The 26,079-nt window shown below is 48.3% G+C and overlaps 1 protein-coding gene across 3 annotated transcripts; it reads right to left on the bottom strand.

Moving 5' to 3' along the window:
* Positions 1 to 1,132: 1,132 nt before the first annotated feature.
* Tmem268 (transmembrane protein 268) lies at positions 1,133 to 24,116 on the bottom strand. Of its 3 annotated transcripts, none has more exons than XM_051188020.1 (9): positions 24,012 to 24,116; positions 19,038 to 19,229; positions 16,033 to 16,142; positions 14,820 to 14,927; positions 13,292 to 13,441; positions 8,719 to 8,829; positions 6,693 to 6,773; positions 6,148 to 6,324; positions 1,133 to 2,925 (listed from the first exon to the last, which is right to left on the bottom strand). In XM_051188020.1, the coding sequence occupies exons 2-9, from the start codon at positions 19,144 to 19,146 to the stop codon at positions 2,746 to 2,748; spliced, it is 1,026 nt and encodes a 341-aa protein (XP_051043977.1). In that variant the 5' UTR covers positions 19,147 to 19,229; positions 24,012 to 24,116; the 3' UTR covers positions 1,133 to 2,745. The 3 variants fall into 3 exon arrangements, with proteins under 3 accessions (XP_051043977.1, XP_051043978.1, XP_051043979.1); XM_051188021.1 differs by lacking the exon at positions 24,012 to 24,116 and adding an exon at positions 23,792 to 23,969; XM_051188022.1 differs by lacking the exon at positions 24,012 to 24,116 and adding an exon at positions 20,617 to 20,702.
* Positions 24,117 to 26,079: the final 1,963 nt, after the last annotated feature.

The raw sequence follows: 26,079 nt of genomic DNA, 5'->3' as shown, positions 1-26,079 counted from the left end.
CATTTAGAAGGTCGTGGCAGGATCAGGAATTCAAACTCATCCTCAGCCACACAGAGTGTGAGGCCAGCTCGCAATTCCATGGGACCCTAGAAATAAAAGAAATGCAAAATCTATAGCCATGGCTGGAGTTTTCCCTCACTGGTACCGCCTGAAATTATTAATGATAGATTTGAACGACCTGTTAAAAACGTGTGTTTAGTTCCAAGTTGAAAACCCATCTGGCAGCTACTGAGAGGGAAATAAGGCACCATTGAGGCCTGAGGTGTGGCTCACTGACAGCACATGTTCCATAGTCTTACATGCAAGAAATGAAATGAAGCCGTGTTGCTTGTGACAGTGCCTCTGCCATCCCCTCATGACACAACCCTGCCCCGACAGATGAGGAAGTGAGAAGCACAGAGCAGGCTGGCATCTGACCCAAGGTCACCAGCTTGTTCCCAGCCTTCCTTCGCCATGACATCGCCCTTACTGAACTTGAGATCTGACCAAGCTTTACTCACATACATACCTCTGTGGTGCCAGAATAACTAAACATAAGGCAAGAGTCAACTTAAATACACACAGGTGCCTGCTGTATACCAGACAGCAAGAATTTAAAACAGATACCATGACAAGTTATTCAGCTCCTGCTCCAGCTTTTGACTTGGTGCTGCAAACACCAAGTTTTTATTCGTTTGTGCAACCATCTGCCAGGCAGGAACCTTCCTTCCCATTCTCCTGACTGATGGGAAGGAGACCAGAAGGCAGGAAGGATGAGTGGACTTGGCTTTGAATGTTCCTACCTGCATAGCAGTGTGTTCCCAGCCCTGCCTCAGATAGACATAAAGTCTGAAGACCTAGGAGCACGGAGCTGTAGAGACAGTTCAGCAGTTACAAGCATGGACTGTTCTTGCAGAGGACCGGAGTTTAATTCCCAGCACTTACATGCACAGATATGATTAAAAATAAAATATAAAAAAATGATTAAAGAGCAGGCTGGAGTCAGATGGTTCATCTTCATGGCAACCTTGGAAAGGAGGTGAGACATATGGATGTCTACCATGAGCTCAACCCATATGCCCCACCCAGCAGGGAGGCAGAAGTTCTAGGGAGAATGTGGGAGGACCGCACCAAGCCTCCATGAGCCAAGCTGCTCAGTCATTCACCAAACACAGTTTTATTCTCCATTATCATACTGATGGGACCAAATGACACACATAGGCTCCCTTGATCAAATTCTGTAACATTTCCCACAGTGGATCAAGACAGTGAACAATTTCATTGAGCAAAGCTGTCTCAGGACATGGCTGGGGTACTCCTCCATCTTGGGCTCAGAGAAAACAAAGAGGTAGGATGTGTCTTACTCAGAAAGTCTCCTGCACTGTGCCATTTCGGTCCACCACAGGGCTCTACAAAAGGGTCGGTGGACACACGGAGAAGGCACTGCACTCAGCCATGGCCACACAGCCCTAGAGATGGCAGAAGTGCACAAACAAGAATCCAGCTCACATCACCAAGAATACCTCAGCCTGGAGTCAGGGGTCAGGGGAGCACTTGGTGCATGAGGTAAGAATAACAAAGAGCACAATAAGCTGGAAATGGCCAGAATCTTCCAGCACATGGAGGATGGACAAATAAAGTGACACAGCTCAAAACCAGAATTCTGGTCCATCATGACCTGGGTCTTATCATTCAACCATGTTGGCAGAACAACTTGCCATAATAAGGCATCCGATCCATGGGACTTTTCAGAATTATTTTGTTCTAAGCAAGTCCAGGTCATTCACAAAAGGAAGATGGGTACAGTGTTGGATCCTGAGGAGTTTACGGTCTCAGTAGAAAAAGAGGTATGTCTGTACAGGAGAAAAATGGAATGATAGAATATATCAATAATAGGAGCAGCTCCATCAGGAATGTCAATGAGATGCAAAGCAGCAGAAGGTCTAAGGAAAGCGGGTTTTGAAGTATGAGTAAGAGTCCAACAGGAACAAATACATCTGCCAGTTCAGGGAAGAGTTCCAACTTATAATGGTGATTTGTGGGGAACAGAAATCACAAAGCTGGTTCTTGGAGCTGGACCTTTACAAAGATGAGGGCTGTGGGCAGTCTTCAAACTCTTGGAGAAGTCTCTGAACTCTTTATTCAAACCCTGATCACACTTTGTTCCAGAACAGTGGAGTGTCAGAAAGCACCACTGTTCCTCTGAAGGAGAGAATTAACAGCACAAGCCAGCATGTGGCTGCTCAAAACCAGTCTGAGTGCCACCAACAGGGTCTTCTTTTCCAAGTGCCCCTTGGTGACAAACCCTGGTCTCCTCACCCCTGTTCTCCAAGCCTGTCATCTACAGCTCATGTGCTAACAGACGGCAAGCTGGTTCATCCTTCTGAGACTTTCCCTCATTCTGGAAATGAGTGGGCTTTTGACATCAGCAGCCTGGAGCAATTTGGAGAGAGCAGCATCCTTTTCGGAGCACTGAGGAGTCAGCTACAGGTCTCTGATGCTCCACAGGCAACAGAATGTATCCTCTACCCAGGCTGCAGGCCCAGGCAATTCCAGCTCAGCCACCAGATTCAGCAAGGCCAGGACAGCATATGATGCCAACAAGGCATCTGGCGTACACTTGATGACCCCATTATCAACAAGACAGAGTCTCTCCAAAGTGTTCCCAAATGCTGATTTCATCTGAGCTCACTGTCAACCACATCAGGCTCCTGACTCCTCCCCTACTTCTCAGTCTTGGAGGAAGATGAACACTTTGTCCCTAGGTCACCTGGCCAGGTATGGGCAACATCCAGTGCCCAGAATGTGTGCTTCTATGAGCTGGCAGGGGCATGGGACCCCTGCAGAGTCTGTGTGTCTAGTTCCCATTGGCTGGGGCAGCTGAGAAGTCACCAGAAGCCGAGTGTAGTAGCCACCAAACACTGCCAATAGCTGCCGGGCCATCTCCTGCAAAAGAAACATGAGCATACAGACAGACCTGAGGGTGATGGGGCTTAGGCACAGGAGAAATCTAAATCATCCTCCTGCCCTACCCAGGAGGGATGCTCAATGGGAAGAACAAGCCAGACCAGTGCCTGTAGCTCTTGGAAGATGCAGTCTGGCCAAGAACCCCCATTCTGAAACTCACTAGAGCTGGCATGACCTTGGCTGCTTCATCCCCAAAGAAACTTTACTAACAAGACACATAAAGACAGAGGGTTCTGCTCAGAAGCAAACCAAGTCATTGGCATGCCTGACGCCCTAGGTTCCATCCCACCACCACAGATGTTAGTATGTCCCCAGTAGACCTGCAACCTCAGAGCACTGGAAAAGTATCACTCCCATCCCACCCCTCCCCACCTACGCCCACTTTAGACTTTCCAAAACCCATGAATCTGTAAGGTCCATGAGGTCAGACCAACTCACTTGAAGAAAATCACTAATGGGGGCTGCATGGGGAGAAAAGTCCCATGACAGGAGACATTCAGTTCACATATGGTGCGTGGTAGACATAATAACAGTTTGCTTATGAAAACCGACTACCACAAAGGAACAAATACTATGCATGCAGGAGGCAGTGGTCCGAGGTTCTAGTGTTGATGTGTGTGGTGTTCAGCAGAGGAAACATTCTGAAGATGGGAGGTGATGAAAGGCATGCAACAATGATGGAGAATCTAATGTGTGTATCTTACCAAGATGAAAACACACACACACACACACACACACACACACACACACACACACACACACACACAAAGCATAAAGAGAATTATTTTAAATTGGATGTCATTCATTCTCTTAACACATGTGGTCTCTAAAAGTTCCACTCACTTGTGGACCAGTTGAGATTGCAGGGGAGAGGCTTAAATTCCTCACTTGTGTCCACCTAAATGTAATAACATCAGGTGTGGGGTCCAAAGAGGCTTCATGTATGGAACTAGTAATTAAAAACAGGTGCTGAGATCAGGGACACAGAGGAATTCTAGCTCCACCCTGCAGCTCATTGGGCAAGTCCCTGCCTGACTGAGGCATTGTCTTCACTGGTAGTATGACCTGTGTGGTACTCAGTAAATAGCACTTGTTCCATCACCAATATTAAGAAGCAGAAGCCAGGCTCGATCCTGTAACCTTAGCATTTGGAAGTAAGAAAGAAGGACTACACACAGAGTTCAAGGCCAACATGGGCTACACAGTGAGACTGTGCCTCAGAACAACATAAAAACACAAGCAGCTCATCCCAAAGGGCCCCTAGAATTGGCTTTGTCTTTCTTTTTTTTTTTTTTTTATTTATTTTTATTTTATGTACATTGGTGTTTTGCCATGAGTGTTGGGCCCTCTGGAAGTGGAATTACAGACAATTATGAGCTGCCATGTGGGTGCTGGGAATTGAACCCAGGTCCTCTGGAAGAGCTGTTGGTGCTCTTAACCACTGAACTGTCTCTCTAACCCAGACTGGCTTTTTCTTAAGCTTTCTTTTATGCTAGGCTAGAGGATACTGAAAACACAAACGGCGTGCCTTTTACTAGCTCATACCGGCCTCATCTACTCAGGCCAAACAAGATCAAAACTGTAAGAATTAATGTTCTACAGCCAAACTGAGACTCTGCAGGGGGCTTCTGCTCTCTTCTTCCTTCTCCCTCATTCTGAGAGCCTGGGTCAGTCTCACTCTACCCATCAAAGAAGAGAAGGTCATCCAGACCTCAGGGATGCACTAACAAATTCTTTGCAGGATAAAAATCCTTACAGACGTGAGAAGCTGTTCTGACTTTCTCCATCTGTCACAGACTCTGATCTCCTCCAGACACAGGGTTGTCTAGCTGCCCATTGAAACCTGGGTAGAGGCTATTATTTTCCCTAGCTAACTATAAGCTACTTTCCAAACATGTATACACACACATACACATTTGATATTCATGACAGGAAATTGTGTTTCTATGGGTTTGAGCAAATTTGAAAGAATAACTTGAAAGGGTTAATGCATGATAACCCAGACACACAAGCCACTTGAATAAAGCATGTCACCTTATCAGTCCTTTCTGCTCAGGAAAAAAAAAAAAAAAGTGAAAGACTAACACAGCCATGATTTTCTCTCTTATAAACCCCTCTGGGAACCCCCAGAATCAAACCAATGCAAAAGAGGGAGATTGGGTCAGGCTGGACTTTGATTCTCTAAAACCCCAGAATGAAAGGAAAATGCAAGTTATTGCCAAAGCTCCAAATGCCATCTAAGGTCATTCCTACCACTTGGGTCTGTCCTCATAGTTCACAGGTCTGCCATCAACCAGACCCCACACACAGCCAAAAAAACAGAACTTGGCATGGTTCTGGGGCTGATATAGCCAGAACTGAAAGGATTCACACACCAGATCCAAACAGTGACTAGGATTTAAGTAGGTGAGTAGGTGGATGATTGATGGATGATGATAGATAATGGAGATGGAAGGATGGATGGATGGATGGATGGATGGACAGATGAAGGAACAGATGGATGAATGGATGGATGATAATGAACGGATGGATGGATGAACAGATGAATGGATCATGATGGATCACTATAGATGGATGGATGGGAAATGACAGATATACAGATTTTGAGACATGAACATGTGATTGATCAATCAATCAACAGAATATTTTTTGAGACAGGGTCTCCCTATGTAGTCCAGACTGGCCTTAGACCTACAATTCTCCTACTTCTACCTCTTAAGTGGTGGAATTACAAGTATGTGTTACCATGTCATGTGCAGCAACAATAAAAAAAATCAATATTCACCTAAATGATGACAGGCTATGACCCATCAACATGCAATGGTCCTTGCAGTGTGGCTATCAAAAAGGATGGCCAAGATATTTAAACATGCAACCAAAAGTCCCAGGAAGTACAAAGTTATTTCCCATGAACTATAAAGAACTGGTGTAAAGATGAAGCTTACCATCCCAGCAGCTAGATATGCCAATCTGGGTTACATAGCAAAACTCTGTCTCAAACAAGAAAAGTGTCAGAACAAATGAAAATATGTATTGGAGTAAACAACAAAAAGAATGAAAAGACAGCTTTGCAAGATTTGAATGGTCTTTAACAATTCAGAGAAGCTATAACCCCAAGACCTAAAACCTGAGCTATGGCTAGGACCATGATCACACATGGGCCTACAAGGGAGGACCTCACCACTGCTGTGGCACCATTACCTCTGGCTCAGCCTCTGGAACAAGCTGATAGAGTTCAGTCTGCATGAGTGGTCTTTCCTGAGGACCGGGACTGGGCAGGAGGGGGGCATCCTCCAAATCCTCAGGCCCTTCCACCACAGGGCTCACTCCCGTCTCCATGACAACACATAGCTGGCTTAATCTGCTTCTCAGCAAGGACTACAAAGGAAACAGAGGGGACACAGAAGTGTTCTAAGTCTGGTGGACAGACTTTGACAGGGAGGAACTAGCTAAAGAGCCAGGCAGCTGACTCCTGTGAGCCATGCCAGTGAGATCATGCTATTCCCTGAAAAGGCAGGGTCCTAGATAGCTGCTGAAGGCCTCTGCCTTCCATGTTTACATATGGTCACCACAGCCTGCAATGCAAGTGTCTATACATGCACTCCAAGTGAACAAGCTAGGGTATGAACCCAGCCTGAAGCCACAGGTTCTAGCCAGCCAGGAACAAGGTGCCAGGGGAATCCTCACCTCAGGGTGTTGAGATCCCAGGAAACGGCTGATCCTGGGAAAGGTGCTGGCCATCTTACCTCTTGGTTCCTCTTCATTTCCTGAACATGGTCAGACAGAAACTGCACACAGTTCTCCAGGTCAAAGTAGACAAACCAGAGCTGTGGAGGGAGAGAAGCAGAAGCGGCCTGCCCTTAAATTTCTGACCCCGAGTTTACCCTCAAGCTCCTGCTCTTCATCCAGCTCCCACCCTTTTGACAACCACCTGACATGGCCTGCTGTCTGGAAGGAACCATGTGACTGCAGCTTATTTGTACAGCTTGCGGGGGTAAAATGGTAGTACTGGAAATCAAAGCCAGGATACTATCACTAAGCTACATGGTCAACCCCCAAAACATGGCTTTGAAAGCAGGTTCAGAATATGTCCAACCATGAACAAAATGGCTAGGCCCCATTTCCCACAGACCACACAAAAGAGAAACACCCCTACAAATGACATCCCCCACCAACCAGGACCAAGTTCCAAGATGTTCTCAGTGGAAGGGGTGCAAGTAAGAAAGACATCTGGCTGATATCCCCAACCTCTCCTTCCACCTCAGCCTCAGCAGCCCCCAGGCCAGGTTACCCTTACTAGGCCGAAACCTTCCATATCCATTGAGATGCCTTGAAGGTACCACATACACAAGAACCAAGTTCTTTCTGCAGAAAAGTAGAATCCTGAGTCTAACATCTGCATCCACCACTTTGCTTCCTGCTCAGGGAAACTGACCCATGAGACCAAAAGTCACAGCCCCTGCCAGATAGTCTCTCCCACTAGCTCACCCCCAAGAAGGATCTATTCATATACCTACCTTTTGTTTCTTTATCTTTTTACTGTGAAAACATTTCCAAACACACACAGGAGATGAGACATCTTTAACAACTCACTCCATGCCCACCCAATTGAGTGTCACATCACCCAGCACCCATAAGGTTTCTGAAAGACCTCCAGACATTGCATTATCTCATTCTAAAATGTCATTGTGAAGATGAAAGAGACCACTGGCTGAAAAGATGTGTCCCTTCATTAGTTACTTAAATACTCACAGATTCATCTACATCCCAGGGTCCCTCCTGAATGTCAGGGATAGAGAAGAATTGGAAATGAATGAAGCTAGGAAGGAGTTGTGGACTCCAGAGATGCAAAGGTCCCATTTGAACTTCCAGGAATCTTGGGCCAATATCCCAAACAAGATAACTTTACACGTCATGCTATTCCAGGTGTGATCAGCTCCACGAAACTAGGACCTGTGTGTCCTCACCCCCAGCTCTGCCCAGAGAACACTGGCATGTGGAAACTCTCAGCAAACATCTGTCACATGTATAGAAGGCACATATCCTAGCTTCCCTGTGCACACATACTCTAGGCATCCCTGGGTATCCATGAAGCAAAGGGCTATAAGGCATATGTATGCCAAGGAAGCCTGGGCTGAAACCCAGCTCTGCATTCCTGACTATGTAGGTTGTGCCTCTTCCCTAAGCCTTGCTATCTTCACTTGTAGACTAATAGTAAAGTACATTCCTGCTCCACAAAAATGAAGGTGAGATCTTACCAGGACTACAGATAAAACATTCAACTACATTAAGCACTGAGCATGGGCAGCCAGGATCAAATCCAGCCTCAGCCACGAATGTCCCATGCATGACTTCCTACTTTAAGATCTCTGTACTGCCCTGGAGACACAGAAAACAACTGAGCATCATACAGCCCTTCCAACCTCATCTCTCCTGCCATGCCACTTGGCTGCAGCCCTGGGCCACCATGAGCTTTCACTGTCCCTTCAAAGCCACTGTGACTGTATGTATGCCATGGCATCATACATGGGTATGTATCCTCATAGGTAATGCAGGCTCATACTGCACAGGGACTCTTCAGGGACCTTGATTCCTACAGTGCCCAACTACAGGGTTCAACCCAGAGGAGTCCTGCAGGAGACACAGGAACTGGGAGCGGGAGGGAGGACCACTCAAAGCAACACAGCAGACACTGGATCTCACAATGCAGGCCAGGGGAACAAAAGGCCACCTGCAAGCAGGCCACCAAGGGAGGTCACTCTGAGACCATACCTGAATCACACTCTGGCATCCTTCCACTGAGTCAGTCACCCCCAGCAGCACCCGGTGTCTCAGAAGGGCTCCATTGGTGGCCACCAGCCTCAGGTCTGTGTTAGTGTTAGCCTAAAAGACAAGTGCCAAGTTCAAGGCTGACCTCCAAGGAAGTTTCCAAGGAGCTCCTTGGCCCTGGACATCACAGTTGTCTCTCTCCCAGAAGCTACACACTCAAGACACCTCTATTTTCCCCCTAGGGTGAATTCGGTATGAGACAACTTGGGCTAAAACCTGGCTCTGCCATACTGCCCATGTCCCTCCATTGAGTCTGTCTGTTTTAGACTGAAGATTAAGGAAAAAAAAAAGAAAGAAAGAAAAGAAACCACACCCCTGCCTCCTAGGAGTGAGTAGAGAGCTCACTGAGAGTTGCTAAGGAAGTCTTTAGCCCAAGGGTAGATGAATTTATAATGTAGTGGATCTTAGGGAATGCCAGGGACAGATGGTCTATTTGGTGTGGAAAGAACCAAGAACCAGCTCTATTAACAACACAGCTACTGTTTCTCCCTTTCTCTTTTTTGAAACAGGAACTCAAATTTAAGATCCCCAGGCCTCAGTCTCCAGCAAGTCAGGAGTGAGATGTGTTCCACCAAGCCACATGCTAACAGGCCCACTTATGCTAAAGGCCCACTTCTGCTAACAGGCCCACTTCTGCTAGCGGGCCCACATTGTACTAACAGGCCCACCTACAGCTAGCAGGCACGCCTCCTGCTAATAAGCTCACTTCTAAAGCTCCCAGCACAGTACCTGGCCCTCAGAGAAGCAGTTTCTTTTGTCTCCTACCCATCATACCCGTCAATGTCAAATCTGCAGCTGGCAGAAACCAAGGAGACTAGAGAGGGGAAGAGAGAGGAGTGACAGAACCCAAGGCAATAGCCTGGAGAAGAGACCCTCAGAGTCTTTAGTAGAAGTAGAAGACAAGGGCTCTCCAAAGCAGTGAGCCCCCTCAGAAAAACTGGAAATGTGCAGGGGCTCTTTTGCAGGGTCCCACAGAGACAGACAATGCTGGGCACTCAGTGGAAGAGGGTTAAGGTGACCAGCACAAGCCTGTCACTGGAGGATTGGCCCATGAAAAAATTCTACATGCCAATGACCTATCCCCTGGTCTCCCTAGGCACAGAAGAAGTGTAAAAGGAAAAACAAAACCAATAAATAAATAAATAAACTATCTAGAATGTACCAGCATGTCATCTTAACTCCACTGTGCACACACAACCAGAGTAGAGTTGGGGTTCACCAGGGGTCACAGTGCCAGAAAATGCTTTCACTGTCTTTAACCAGAGTTCTGGTCAGTCTTGATCACCTGTTGGGAAACTCACTGAGAGTTCAAATCCTGACTCTGGACCCACTGCCTGTGTCATCCTGGGCAGGTCATTTACCTCCAAGTCCTCATCCTAAACCAGAGATGGAAACTCCCCTGACTTATGCTCCTTAATAATGACAAAATGAGCCACTGCAGGTGGACCACTCAAGGGTGGACATCCCACACCTGTTGGCCAGGAGTGTCAATATGATAGGTAACATGGACTGAAATGCCATAATTTCCTGGCCACACATGGGCATCTCTAGGGGCTTCCTGCCTGTGTGCTGTACTCTGGGGTTGGACATGAGGCAGAGTCTTGGCTATTGCACCACCCTTCTGTTCTTGAGAAAGGCTAATCACTCATCACATGAGGGGAGAAATGGAGAAGGAATGAAATCTTGAGGCTGTTACAGATGCCAAGTGATGCAGAGAGGGTACTAATCCTAAGGGTCACAACTAGGAAGGAGAGGTCTGCAGGGTCCTGATAAGAAATGACTGGGGCCAGCTGTGTACCTTTAATCCAAGTACAAGGAAGACAGAGGAAGGTATATCTCTGTGAGTTTGAGGCCAGCCTGGTCTACATAGAGTTCCAGGACACTCAGGACTATGTAGAGACCCTGTCTCAAACAAACAAACAAAGAAATCCTAGGGGCTGGAGAGCCATGAACTGAGATCTAGAGGAAGAGTAAGGAGAGCTATGTGGCCAAGGTTAGTTCTTCTGTCAGCCTTTCTTCACTAGCAAACAAAGTCAACAATAACAATTATTACTTACTGAGCAGTTATTTTATACTAAGTACTATTGTAAGTGCTTTCCACATAAAATAGGTCTGTTAATTCTCATGAGCACCCTATGACAGAGCCAGAGCTGTCATGCCATTTTCTGATGAGGAAATTGAGGTCCATGGCATTGGACTTGGCTCGCCCCAGGTTGTAGGGCTAACAAATCACAGGAGAATTCTGTGTCCCTACAACACTGTTAGGCACAGACATCAAGCTCTCAGCACAGAGTACACAGAATGAACACAGAGAATGGATATCAGTACTAGTAACATAGGACCTTGTTAGGGTTTCTCAAGTGACCAAAGAGCCTAGAGAATCATTTTGGAGATCTTCACACAGGGCCCTGGCTGCACCTGCAAGCAGAAAGCAGATCCTTCTCTGTGACCTGTGTCTAGCACCTCACCTGGTACTCCCTAGCTTTGCAGTACAGCTGCATAAAAGTAGATGGGGCAGGGAGGAGGCCTTGCATCCAGCAGGCAACACTGGACTGCGTGAGTCACACTGCATCTGCAAGTGGACTGCGTGAGTAGGACACCTGCCAGCTCTCCTCTTCACCTCTTCCTCTTTAGGTTGATGGCTTGTTTTCTCCTCTTTCCAAAGAAGCATCTCCTAGCAGGAGCAGGAGACTCTGTTTATAGACAGAGCATATGGATTATAAAGGCCTGAGCAGAGCCCCAGGGTAATGTTATCCTGTCAGACTCGAAGCAAAGCCCAACAAAGATCCTTTCAGAATGATTAGGCCACAGAGTCCTAATTTGTCCCTGTGAACACAGGCATGAAATGGAATTTGTCAACATGAAGCCAAGCCACGCAGAAGTGGAGCACTTGCTAAGGATTTGGGAGCAGCAAGCAGTAGTCCAGGGATTCCAGACATGGGGACAGGTGCTTCTCCAAGTAACCAAAGACAGCATCCTGAGCTAGGCAGAATAATAGCCTAAAAGACATCGAGCCCCTTCCCAGAACCTGAGAATGCAGTGTTACACAGCACAGTGGACCAGAGCAGAAGCTGCTCAGCTGACCTCACACCAGGGAGAGGGGCTCAGCAAACCCAGGGGAAGCAACATAACCATGGGGTCCTTAAAGTGGGGCTGGAAGAGGTCAAGAAGCAGACGTACCCCCCCCAGGAGCCCTGTCAATCTCTGGCCCAGGGACACTCCTAACCGTGAGATTGTAAGGAAAGAAGTCTATATTCGGGACAGCAGCGCTGGATGCCACACTCTAGAAGCTAAGAAGGTGACCTGGACTAAGCAGTCAAACCTTGAGTTATAGCCTTGTCACTTAGCAGCAGGGAGCCTGAGGACCCTTGCTCCCTGTCTGTAAAGGCCTCTGTCCAGAGTCACAAGGTGTTTCCATGGAAAGGTCTGACAACCTACCATCCATGAAAAGGTGGGCACAGGCACAGGCACACATGGACACTAACCCAGGGAGGGACACAGCGAGCTGCAGAGCACATCCTCTCTACAGATGATCAGGGATCATAAGCTTGGCTTTAACCCTGGCTCTCCACTTATGAGATCCAAGACAAGTTCCCTAACTCTCTGAGCCCACTCCCTGCTCTCAGGTTGCTAAAGAAGTTAAGTGAGGCCAGGATGTTAGTGAAGCACCGAATCACCCACAGAGGAACAATGGCACCGCCTCCCCAACCCTCCTCCTGCCCTGGCACTACACTGAGGTGGGCTGTGACCTTCCCTCCCTGACAATCACAAGGTATTGTGCAGGTCAGGGAGAGGTGTATGTGCAAGCTCAGCTAACTAGAGTGCTGCAGGAATGCTGGCTACTGGGAACTGCTCTTGAAACAGCTGGCTTTTGGAACAAAAAAACAACAGTCTGTAGCCGCTGGGTAAGAACACAAAGAAAGAAGAGAGAACAAAGAGCCTTTGCTCCTTGGCCAAGAGGCAAGTGGCTTTGCACACCACACGCAACTGCCCCAGTGAGCAGCCAAAGCCACAGGCCATCAGATAGTGAACTGAAAAGCACTAAAGGGAGACAGAGTAACCTTTGGGGGGAGCAAGGCAGGAAAGGGAAAAGAGGAGGGGAGGAAGAGCATAGAGGCACAGCCTGTAGTCCTTGCCCTTAGGAGAAGGATCATGAGTTTGGGGCCAACCTAAGCTACACAAGAAGACCCCACCTCGAAAGAACAAACAAAACAAGAGCAACATGAGGGGCCACATGCCTATAATTCCAGCACTCACAAGGCAGAGGCAGACCAGCCTAGTCTACATAGCAAATTCTAGGTCATGGGCCTACATGGTAAGAAACTGTTGAAAGAGTGAGGGCAGGGGTGGGGGGAGGGGAGGACAACAGAGAAGATTTAGCTTCACATGTGAACCTATTTCTGTTAGTCATGAGTGTGCAGCCATGAGGGTAGTTGAAGGAGCTACCTGAGGCAGAATTAAAGTATCAGAGTCCCAAGCCCTATGGAGGGAACAGAAAAGGCCCCAGACAGCTTACCTTTCTCTGCTGTCTCTCAAAGACCAGCACAAGGGTCAGGGTCAGGCTGACAGCAGTAAGAGTGGCAAGCAGCACGCCTGCCCACTGGTTGCCCAGGGCAAACATCTGGCTGGTGGAGTAGATGTTGGCCCACACCACCACGTAGAATACCTGTAGAAGACAGAGGAAGGCATGGCACTGTCAGGGACAGCAGCTCCACTCATGGGCACCCCTTCAGGTCAAACTGCCTCTCAGGGGCCAGGAAGAATGCATGCCAACCCTAGAACCTGAGCTCCTACTCCCTGCTTATTAAGTCAATCTTGATAACAGGTTCTAACTGGCCTGGCAGAAATGAAGATATTCTAAAGAGACACTTTTGTCTCTCAATCTGATTACCAGGCTATTGAAACTATGGACCCCAAAGAAATGGGAATTCTGCTAGGAATCTCATGCTGGGAAATAGCACCAGCCACAGGGTGACTAGTCTCCCAGAAAGAGATATTACACAAAGTTCATTACAACTGCTCAAACCACCTCGCTGGATGAGACTGAGACCCAGATAACAATGAGCCAGAGGTGAGAGGGGCCACATCGTGACTGGACTGCTCAGATATGTGTGGCCTTGGCTATCTACTTCAACTTTGCTGTCCCTCCAGGACCTCTGGAGTGTTTGCTGGATCTCCTTGTCACTCTTTCCAATGTGGCCACATTGGATAGATCTCCTTTTGATGCACTCCACTTTTAATTTGGTTCTTTTAGTTGACCTATTGAAATAGGTAGTCAAACCTGACTTGGGGTAAAGTTTGAGACCACTCAAGTTTGACCCCTCACTCCTAAATCCTCCTGACCCCAATTCTAAATGAAACACAAAAGGGCAGGGCACTCTGGAAGGTACTCTGTGTCTAAACTCCACAGCAATCTTTGCCTTGTGGTATGGCTTAGGACAAGCTATGGTACCTCTCTAAGACTCGGTTTCCCCACCTGTGAACTGGGAATAACCATGCCTACTTCACAAGGCTGTTCTAGGACTGACAGGGTACCATTTCATAGTCCAGTACTTGTTAGGGAATTGTTAAATGCTAGTCCCCAGGCAGGGTTAAGTGGGCCATACACACATACAGAAGCCAGAAGTCAGAAATAAGGTTCAGCCTCAGGATTCAGATAGCCTAGGTTCACACACTGCTTGGCCATGTATGCACATGCTTCTGTGTGTGGATATGTAGTCACAGGTATATGTTTGCAAGCATATGCACATACAGGAAGGTACTTGCATGTATTTGTGTGTATGCACACTATGTATACAGGAAACACACCTTTCTGTGAACAAAAGGAAAACCAAATCCCAGAGAGAAAAGTCTTGACCAAGGGTAAACACTGAGTCGGGAGTCTGGTGGCCTACACCCAATCCCAACCCCTACTGATCCCTTCCACACCAAATCCATCTTTGATACTAGGCTTGCAAAGGCAACTGGATTCCTCCTCCCCTTATATGCCTGCTTACACCCTGAGGCCAAGGTGGGAAGCAGTGTGGGCCTAAACTACTACTTACAACAGCAAAGGCCAGCCGCATGGGCCTGGAGTTGTAGATGATGTATCTCCTCACTTGAGGTTCCAAGAGGGCACTCTCAGCCAAGTTCCTGTATTGCTCAGCAGGGACCTATGTTACCCAAGACAAAGAGGTCATCAGTTACAGGACAGCCACTCCCCACCTCCTTCCTGCCAGTAAGCAGTACCCTCATGGGAGGAGGGTAAAGCAAATTCGAGGCATCTTAGAGGGCAGAAGGGGAGGCTCAGAGCACAGACTGGGAATCCTAGGGTGCAGTCTAACTGCAGGGACCTGAGAACCAGGGCATCCTGCAGAGGAACCACACAGCCTGAGTCTCAGTACCTTCCAACAAGCATAGGCAGCCTTGGGCAAGACACAGGCCCTGGGTCAAACTCACCAGAGTCATGTCACTCAGGTGCTGGGTAACTTGGACCAAGTGAAACCTTCCCTGAAGCCTGGCTTCCTCCTCTCTAAAACAGAGGAGGGGTGGAGGCACTGTAGGGGTGGGTGTGTGCTCAGTGAGATGGTCTCAAGCGTCCTCAGCAGAGTGAGAGTCATACAGTGAGCACTGAGCATCTCAGAGCCAGCCTATCAATGCTACCATCTGATATTCCATACACAGTCCCAAGCACTGAGGGTGCAGGTTCTCTTGTCCAAACCAGAGTATCTGCATAGCACCAGCCCTACAGAAACAGAGTCACCAAAGGAACTAGCCACTTAAGATTATATCTCAACAGGGGACATCTCATGGGGTAAAGGAGCTTGCCAGTAAATGATGCAAGCCTGGCGACCCAAGTTCATCCCTCAGAATCCAGAGAAAGGCAAAGGGAAAGAAGAGACCCCACACTTAAGTCCTGACTTCCACAAATGCACCCCAGCACACATGTACATGTACCCACCCACCTACATACACATGGTGACAAACGTCATCATAAATACAACTTTTTCCAAGTGGAAAAATATGTCACCTGAGAATGCAGTACAATAATACACACACAAACTCTTCATTAATCTGGACAATGGTTTAGGAAAGGTTTGGGGTTTGGGGAGATGGATCAGTGGGTGAAGTGGCTACATAAGCATGAAGACTTAAGTTTGGATTCCTAGCACCCATGTTAAATAACTCCCTGGCAGCCAATCTAGGTGGATCAGCCAGCTCCATGCTCAGTGACAGATCCTTTGTCAATAAACACAGCTTCAATCAGCCAGTACTCACCTGAATGCCCCAGGCCTGCAGTTGCTCTTCTACAGCTCCCAGGTCGAAGGAAATGGGTGCACAGGTATTGTCGATCCGGAGGACTGTGAGGACCTGGCCATTGTGCAACTCTGCAAGCAGATCGGTGCATCAGTGGGCCAAGCAGGAGCGCCTCTGGGGAAGTTCAGAACTGAAGGCATCGCATCGCACCTCAGGCTGGGAGTACCTTCTCGTGATAAAGGGGGCCATGGTGGCTACACCCAGTCCCTAAGGATGTAGCTTGATTGGGAATCTCCCAGGAGGCAAAACTAAAGCTCACATTGGTTAACTGTATAATTCATAACTTCTCAAGACAGAAAGGCATCCCACAAAGAATGGGTAGGTGTGAGTGCCCCGTCACAAGGTATATATAAACAGAGGCTGAACAACCAACTCTATTAGGGGCCTGACGAGATAGATGTTTGGTCAAGCCCTGAACAGGAAGTCCAGTTGAAGAATTTAAATCCCAGCAAAGAGCCAAATATCAGATCTAAATAACTACCACAAAACATCAGCCCCCAGATGGCCACACCTTCATCCCCAGACAATGCTGCCAGGCAAAGAGGAATGAGCACTGTGTATGGAATGAAGGGCACAGATCAGCTGGCCTTAAGCAGGGACAGCAGCTTGTGGTACCCAGTGGGGCTGATGGAATGGCAATGGTCTTTAAAAGGAGGCAGGGCACAGAGAGCTACACCATTGCTAGAGTTAACCACAGGAGGAGGAGTCACAAGCTAAGCTCTGTGGGTAGTCTGTACCACTGGGAAGGAGAAGGGAAGGGGCACAGAGCCTTGTTAAGAGCCCCCAGATAGGAAGACAGCCTTGCACTGTGAGCTCAGGGAGGCCAGAGTCGGGCTTCTGACAGCAGAATTGCAGGGATGCCATGGCAGCTTTCAGCCTCTGTGTTAAATGTCAACATCCTCTGCATCCGTTTAAAGCCCTCCATCACACCTTGCCCCCCAAAAGCCTCATCCGAACACAAGAATAGGTATGTGTGTGTGTGCAATTGTTTTAATTAAGCCCTTCCTTTAGGCCATACTTCCATACTGGTCTGTTCATCATGGGGTTGCCTGAGCTGGCTTAGTGCCTTGCATACATATTTGACACATAAATGAATATGATAAGACTAATCCTCAACCTTGATAGTATTATTTTCTCATCCCCAGGTCAGGAAGGAAAAGCACCTCCAATCTTAAAAGATTCCATCATAGAATTCTAAACTCTAGGTCCTGTCCAAAAGAACTTTCTATTTTGCCCTCTCCCCTCTCTTTTTGAAAGAAGAGTGGTTCACAGAAAAAAAGTTTGGGGGATCAAACTGTGACCTAGCCTATTACTAATAAGGTAAATCTGTAGAAGAAACTGTTTCCCTACCTACCAATGGTCACAGCCACTACAGGAGACTGTGAACCATTCAGATGACAGCCTGGATAGCACTTCAAGTGGGTGCGTTACTAGCTCCAGTGAGGTATAATTTGAAGCAAGCTGTTCAGAACTCAAAAGTCCTGATAAGACAACACTATATGGCTTGTATCCCCACCCCATACTTTGACAAAAGTATAAGATTAAACTGAAGACAACTCAAATGGAAATGGGTAGGCAGAAAAGAGACAAGGGCAGCTAATAAGATCCCTGTTCTAGAATTAGAGCCCTCACTATACACTTGCTCCAAGAGTCCTAAGAGGTGGATGCTGTTCACATGGAAACAGATGCCAAATGTCTAGAAAACAGAAGAGTTTACACAGTTGATTTGAGGGCAGGGGGGTGGAACAAACAAGAGGAAGAGGTAGTGCCCAAAACATAGCCATCATTCAGTGAGGTCTTCCACTGGTGCCCTCCTTGCCACACAGGATGAACCTCCCCCAGGAGAGCCTGGCACCTTTAGACGACAACACCCTGGGCTCCACAAGCATTTGCCCAAACACTGCAAAGACCTTTCACCGAGTCTCTTGTTTGCCTTTCTACTAGGAGTTCCTGGATTCTTGGCAACATGATCTTTCATCTGTTGCTTAAAATGAGAACAGCAAGTTCTCTACTTGTTTCTAGGCCTAAGCTAGGCTGAGAGAGAGAGAGAGAGAGAGATGCAAGAAGCAAGAAGTGACTTGCTAAAATTCAGCAGGGTGATGCTTCTCAATTCTCAAAGGAAAAAATATGTCTCCCTGTCCCTTTCTGCTACAGCATGTATACTATTTAAATTGCTTTCTTAATAACACAGTTACCTGCCTTTTTCCATTTTTGAGCACTGGCCCTCTATGTAAGCCCCACATTCCCGACAGAACACCCACAGTTTACAGTGCTGTTTCTCCTTGCGACACCCCGCTACCGGCCATCCCGTCATTCAGCACAATACTGACTCCCTGTCTCTCATGGAGCAGAGCTCCTGCTGGCTCTACAGACACAGGAAGAGTGAAACAGAGTCCTACCCTCCCTGAACTTCCATTCTGGTAGAGAGGCTGGACACTCAATACTTACCACATAGATAATTGGTATACTAAATAAATTCTTTAGGGAGGATTCATTAAAAAATCCCAACTAAACCTAAGCCAACAAATAATTTGCCACAGGAAAGAAGGATGAACAGAGGCCTGAAGGATGAATGGAAACCAAGCACCAAAAAAAGCTCTGGTAGGAAGAGTATCATGCACAAGGTCCTGAGACAGAGTGCCCTGGAAAAGAACAGAAAACTGGGCAGCAGGAGGTGCCTGGCTAGCCTGGTGAGAGATGGATCTTTACAACATGTCTAGTGGGAGGTCTGACTATCAGCAGACTACACATCTGCAAAAGGAAACATGCTAGAAAGTGATGTTCAAGCTTGAGGTGGTGACAGGAGGCCGTGATAGTGAGCACAGGGAAGAAACGATGGGAAGTGGCCTGGGGCTGAATCCCAGAGTCACCCAGCTACCCAGAGACCCCAGTTACAATGCGAGTTCAGCACAAAACGGGACATAGTGAGAAGGGGATCATGGGTGGGGAGCAGATCACAGTCTTACCTTGCCCCCAGCCAGGAGGGCTCCTTTGAGGCAGGGTGCCGCAGCCCAGGACAGAGGTGGGCAGGGGACCAGCTGCCCCACCAGGGTCTGTGGGAGGCTCACAGGCCATGGCAGACAGATAGCTGTTCTGGCTTCTACTTCCTGTTTCTGGGGATGCAGTTCATGCTGGGGCAGCGTCTCACCTCCACTTGCCTATAAAAAACAGCACAAGAAAGAATGTGAGCTGGGCTCCCTGGCCTTCCCTGGGGCTGGAGTTGCTAAAGGCCAGGGAGGGTCACCAGGAAGCTAACTGCTGACTTTCCGATCCTGCTGAGGAAATTCTTTCTCGAGGAAGAAGGAACCAAAAACTTCCCCAGGCCTCAGCTCAGAATTCCCCTGCTAGCCATGGGTCTTCTCCAGCTCAGCCACATCAGGCTCCACTCATTTCTTCCTGAGATGCCCAGGTAAGCAAGCCTGAGGCAGGTATTATGGGGAGGCCTGCTTATATCCAGCTTCCTACAAGACACTGCAAAATGCACAAAACGAAACCAGGGAACAGGAAACACAGATTACAGGCAGAGTCCTGACAGTCATGAAGTGGAGAACTCGCCAGACGGTTGGGCAAGGTCCATGTTCAGGGATCAACACTGTGTGGTCCCACCGCCTCCTGTTGCTATTTGTGTAAACACGGATATGTGACTTAACCCCCTGAGCTTCAGATAGGTTTCTGCAAATCTAGTAGACCTCCCCCCAAAGGCCCACTACAAAGAATCAATAGACAATACACAGGAAGGCAATGGGGGACAGAGATCATACTCCATGAACTCTTTTAACCCTTCAGTGCCAGCACTCTAGAGACGGAGGCAGACAGATTTATGTGAGTTTACCTACTTGATCTTCATAGTGAGCTCCAGGCCAGACAGGGCTACACAATGAGACCCAGTCTCACACAAAAAACACCTCAGTCCAGGTTCATGACACCTGCTGATAATCCCAGCACTGAGTGGTACAGGGGCAAGAGACAACAGGATGGAAAAGTTCACTGAAAGCCTGGGCTACATGGTGAGTTTCAGACAGGTGTAGGCTATCAGGAAAACCCCGCCTCATAAAAAAGAAAGACGGTTGCTCCTGGTGTGGCTGTTTATAGACTGTTGCTGTGACTGAGGCAAGTCTTTGGTCTTTGGGGTTTCCAGGTGGCCAAAGCCAACACAGACACATTGGCAGCTAAACTCTTATCTGAGAAAAGACTATAAGGACAGTAAGCTGTGGCTTTGCTGTTAGCTCCAAAGGGTCATGGAGACAGGGCCAGTATCAGGTGACCCAGAGGCACAGCAGGCATTACATTTAGCCACTTTCATCAGCGAAAGTAGGGATGATCCTTAAGGGCTCCCTTAGTGACTTCCTGGGTCACCCACCTGCTGCAACCTGTGCCATGTGTCCCTAGGAAAATGATATTCCACTCAAATACACAAGAGTAGCACATCAATCCTGTAAATGGCTGATGGACAGTTCTCGGGAACATTCACTTGCTACCAAGGAAGATGACACTGGGGAAAGTACGAAGCTTCGAAGCTTGCAGATGACACAAACTGCCACTGACCTCTGTAGGGAGAAACAGCTCTGTGTGTCCTCTTCACTGTCTATCTCAATGCTTCAACAAGAGTGGCAGCGCAGGTGTGGGGTACCCTGCAAAGTGAAAAATGTGGGGACTCCTGTTCCGAACAGAAGGATCTGAGGTCAGGGAGATGACCCACAGGCAAAGCATTTGTCTCACAAGCTTGAAGACCTGAGTTCTAACCCAGATGCCCATTTAAAAAGCCAGACAATGTGACAGGCATGTCTACAATCGCAGTATTCCTATGGTGAGATGGGAGGCAGATGCAGAAGATGAAGGCTGAAGGCTCGTGGACCAGGCAACAAGAAGAGAGAGCCTGGGGCTGGATAAATAGCCCAGAGTTAAGAGCACTTGATGTACTTACAGAGGACTAGGGTTCAGTTCCCAGAACCCACATGGTGGCTCACAGCCATCCAAAACTCCAGTTCCGGGACATCCAACACCCTATTCTGACCTCTGATGGCACCAGACACACACGTAATACAGACATACATACAGACAAAACATATAAAGTAATAAATAAGTGTACAATTTATTATAATAGTAAATGAATATATATTTTATTCATTTAAAAATATTACAAATATAAGTAAATAAGCCCACAGTGATAATAAATAAATCTAAAAAAAGAAATACAGAAGACAGACCCTGCCCCATCATCAAGGTAGAAGGCAACAACCTACTCTCAAAAGTTGTGCCTTGACCTCTGCAGTCATGTTGCAGCACATGCGCACCCACACTCACACAAAAACGGAAGGAATTAAGACGGTGGCAGAAAAACAAAACCAAACTGTAGGGAAAGAGAACCCTGTACAAGGAGGCCTGAGCAACCATGCAGGCCAATGTACCTGAAACCAGCCCAACTTTCAACTCTAGAATAAAGGTTCTCAACCTGTGGGCCATGTCCCCCAAAGACCATTGGAAAGCAGACATTTGCATTGCAATTCATACCAGTAGCAAAATCACAGTTACGAAGTAGCAACAAAAATAATTTTACGGTTGGGGGTCACCACAGCTTGAGGAACTGTATTAAAGGGTCACAGAATTAGGAAGGGTGAGTCTAGAAGGTACCTTGGAAGCCTCTTCTCCCAACAAAGAACAGATAAAAGATGTTAACAAGGCCAAAATCAAAATGTTAGGAAAATACTGAAATCTTTGGAGCCAGAAAGCCTGGGCAGGAATCTGTGCATAGCCATTCATGTGCTCTGTGACATTTACCTTCAACACTCAATCACACCACACCACCCCAACCCTGTGCCTGAACTCTACTGTGAGCATCTGTACAATGGGGGCAGGGAGGCCTGCCTCACTGAGCTGCTCTAGGAACATAACTGCAAGTATGAGCATAGTGTTCAGAACTCTGCCCACAGCCCAGGTTCCTTCCTTTCCTCAACATGGTTCTCCTGTTTCACAGTCAAAAGACATGTCCTCTCCAAAGCTGAGTGGCCATTAGCTGTAGGGCCAGAGAAGGATTCCAACATGTGGCACCAGAGTCTCAGGCCACAGTACCATTCCCTCATACCTTTAAACCTGGTCTGGCTTCCTCTCAGCTTATTCGAGAAACCACCTTTGAGTAGATCCAAAGAAACCACGTTTCCCAGGCATAACCCAGAAATAAATCCCAGTCATACTGCAATACTCCTCCATAGGAAGACACAGCCTCTTCTTTGCTTATCCTCAACCTGGCCTACAGCAACAGTCTCAAACACACTGGGTACTTACCAGGCAACCTTACCAGCCTGTTTTCCTTCTTATACCCCCAAGAGGTACAAAAGCCACAAAACAGCCACAAGGTTGTGCCCAGCACTGACACCTCTCGGTTTCCTCTGATCAACTACCAAGCCACAAGGCAGACACAACCTTGACATCTGTGCTCCAGGCAGAGAGGACTCACAGCCACACTTCTGCCTCACAACACTAGAGTGTTGAAAAGGCAGGAGGAGCTGACACAGACTGGAATTGCTGAAGCCTGGGACTGCACAGGATTCACTGGTTGCAAAATCCCACAATGAAGCATTGTGTTGGGGGCAGAATTACGGCACCCACATCAGCCCCCTCAGCTGCCCACAGAGACCCAATCAGCAGACACCAGTCATCCACCCAAGGCTACATGTGTTGGATGGCTAAAAGCAACCTTCCCAGTCCAACCACTTCCCAGTTAGGTGGCCTTGAGCAACTTACTGGACTTTTCTCTGCCTCCATTTCCTGGAGTGAGGCCAAGGAGAGTAATTTAGGATTACCCTGAGTTCCATATTCACAAGATCTGCACTTGGAAAAGAGTGGTTACTGACAGATGGTGGCAGTCATCAACCTATTCTACAAGCATTCCTTGAGAAACTTCTAGGGCCAGCCCCCCGACTGTAAAACCAGAAAAGCAACATGAAGCCTCTGTTCAGTCCTCCCTTCAGGGATCACCATCCACTGGGAAAGGCACAGGCAGAGACAATTGCCAGAGAGATGAGGAGGAAAGCAGGCAGCAAAGTGGGGCAACTTGGGAGGAGAGACTCCCGGTCTGCCTAGGTGCTTCACCGAAGTGGAGACTGAAAAGGAGCCATGCCAAATATGAATGCGTTCAGACCAGAGGTCGGGATGGGTCCAGGGTTCCCACTGCAGATCCCCATCCAACCCAGAGACTACAGGGCCACGAGGATGAAGGAAGATGCTGACCATTTACCATCCCCTCAGCCCTGCTCCAGTCTTCAGCACACAAGTAAGGGAGCCCCACAAAGGCTAAGCAGAGCAAAGAAGGAGCAAGCGCTGAGACTCCTGACAGTCCCTTAGGAGTACACACTTCAACCAGATTTTCCAGTCGCAGGCTGTGCAGACTCAAGCCCCAGAGGTCCCATCTCTGCACCGAGCCAGCCTCACCTACAACTAAGCTTCTGCCGGGCAGGCTACCCTGAAAGGAAACAGAAAGCGGCTTTCCTTCTTCAAACTCAGCTTAGTTCATTATTCTGCAAGTCCAACAAATCAGAGGGGTGATAGTCCCAAAAGTTCAGGACAGAAAAGCCTGGCTAGACAGGGTTCAAAGGCCCCATTTCAATGATGTGGACAGTAAGCCCCGGAAGAGAAAGCAGGCTATCCAAGGTCAGGGAGCAAAAACCCAGAGGGAGCCAGAACAGAAAGCCAGCTTAGTGCGAACCTGCGTCTCCTTTCGTACCTGGCCTTGGCCTTGGGCAGCTGGCTCCCCGGTCTCTGCCCTCTAGCCTTAGGGCTCCCTCACCCCAGAAATCACCCTCCCTACCCCGCAGCTCCCACGCCTGACGCGTGGGGCGGGAAGAGGTCACCCGAGCCTTAGCGGCGGGACGCGCACGCAGGCCCCGCGGCCCCAACCCCCGAGCGCGGGCGCACGGGCGCGCGCACGGCCCGCGCACACTCACCGCCACCCGGGGACGCGCGGGGTCGGAGCCTCTGCGGCCCTTCTGCGCCGAGGAGTCCCGGCGCCGCCGCCCCCGCGCGCCCGCCTCGCGCGCCGCCCCAGCCCGACTCCTCCGTCGAGCCTCCCTGCGGCCGCGTCTCCCGAGCCCAGCCGGGAGCGTTTCATCAGCCGTGTTCCCCTAGGGCACCGGAAGGGGCCCCGCGCCCGCCACGTGCATGGGATCTGGGCTCGTCCCCGCAGTGAAGGAGCGGCGGGGCGGGGAGACCGGTCCCGAGTGACCGAGGGTCACGAGATTCGGTGCATGAGGCACACTCGGGACCAGAAATCTCTTCGGGGTTTGTTTTTTAATGAGAAACGGTTGGAGTACTGAGAGCGTCAGTGGTGTAAGGAGCAGAAGGCCTGACGACCGGCCCAGAGTCTCCACTTAACCCATCCGGTAAATTAAACTTCGTGTCTGCGTTAAAAAAAAATTAGTTATGACTGTGCCATGAAGTTGTGTTGTTTTATCGAAACAATAACAATGTGTGAGATGTTCAAATCCACACTTGCTCACCCTACTCTTGAGATTTATGAGGGTCTGTGATGACTTTGTTCTTTTTCCGAGTGAATCACACTAAGTTTATGTTGTTTTTCAAACAAAGACTCTGGGTACTTCACCTGCAGCCTCATTTCTTTTTAAGGGGATCATAAACTTCTCTGTTTTGTAAAATTGGGCCTCTCCTTGCCTTGTCCCTCCCCAATGATGGATGCATGTGTGATTCCTACCCTAGCGTGCAGGAAAGGATAGGGCACATACATGCCACTGCTCTTGTTTCTACAAGTGGTCTTGCACAGACACACTTCTGTTTTTCAATAGTGACAGTCAGTCTTTAGGATTTTCAGACGACAGGACTTACCTGGCTGTATACCCAAAGGAAGATGTTTGAAGGCCGCAAAACCAAATTGAAAATCCAAATATCATATCCCATGTAAGTGCCCATGGAACAGATGAGTCAAATCAAGGTGCCAGGCTACTAAAAATTAAGTTATTTGTGAGCAAATCAACACTGAGTACCTGCTTGCTCAGTGCCAGCACTGTAGAGCACAGTTCATGGGAGGGTCCTATGTAGTATGATCAACTTGCTAAGAGTAGTTTAGAAGCCTGGGAACAAGAGACCCAAGGGGTGCTGAGACTTCTAAATGCTCACAGACTACTGAAAGGAAACTTTGGAACAAGCTTTGGCCTAGTCCAGGTCTGTCTTTGGGGCAAGACCTACCACCTCCATGACAAGAGATGGCCTTGCTGTCCTTTACACCAGCCTTCACTCTCTGTGCTCCAGCACAAAAAAAAAAAAAAAAAAAAAAAAAAAAATGTTATGTTGACGCATCAGCCTCATAGAGGTACACACACAGGGGACTTGGGAAGCTGCCCACAGGGCTGTACTAGTGCACTATGTAACAGCCTACGAGCTTGGGCTACTCTGTTCACCCATTCACGAAAAAGCAATGAAACCTGCCCACGTGGAAGATGTCGAGAACCAAACACTGAGTGCTTAGAAAGTGTTCTAATCAGCAAGGTGCACTCTTGCAGCAACTTTAGTGCCTGCATACCTGAAACTCTGGGGCTTGGGAACTCATACAAAGGAAAGGACCATAAAGTCCAGTGAAGCATACTGCAGGGCAGGCAGACTTCAGTAATGACAGCTTGATGGCATCTCAGAGGCCTTTGTGGTAACTTCAGTCTGCACCGCCTGCAGCCTACCCTGGATGAATCATTGCCCACTCCCCAAACCCCAAGTTCCATAAATAGAGCTGTTCTCAGTTCTGCCTGCACCCCATTCTTTCACTTCCAGGTCTCAGTGGTTGCCTCAGGTCTTTCCTCTTCATCTGGAAGATTAGTGCCAAACCCATCTTCATCACCTGACTGGTCTTGGCTGCCAGGGCCCTTTTTCTGAAAGCCCCATCCTGCCCTAGGACGAAGGCTGTTTTCTTGAATAACTGACTTAATTGCTCTGAGCCTGTCTCCTCATTTATACAACAGAATACTACTCAGACATGGAGACTGACAGTATATATATCAACATCTTTTA

The sequence above is a fragment of the Phodopus roborovskii genome, unplaced genomic scaffold (assembly GCF_943737965.1).
Source record: "Phodopus roborovskii unplaced genomic scaffold, PHOROB, whole genome shotgun sequence".
Taxonomy (NCBI): Eukaryota; Metazoa; Chordata; class Mammalia; order Rodentia; family Cricetidae; genus Phodopus; species Phodopus roborovskii.
The sequence above is the reverse complement of the archived record's forward strand: the minus strand, read 5'-3'. Positions and strand labels throughout refer to the sequence as shown.

Coding starts and splice junctions, on each gene's coding strand:
- Tmem268 (XM_051188020.1), bottom strand. CDS start 19,146: ATGGCCTGTGAGCCTCCCACAGACCCTGGTGGGGCAGCTGGTCCCCTG. Junction 14,928..16,032: donor TGCAGGCCTGGGGCATTCAG/GTGAGTACTGGC, acceptor TGGGTAACATAG/GTCCCTGCTGAGCAATACAG. Junction 2,926..6,147: donor TTCCAGAGGCTGAGCCAGAG/GTAATGGTGCCA, acceptor TTTCTTTTGCAG/GAGATGGCCCGGCAGCTATT.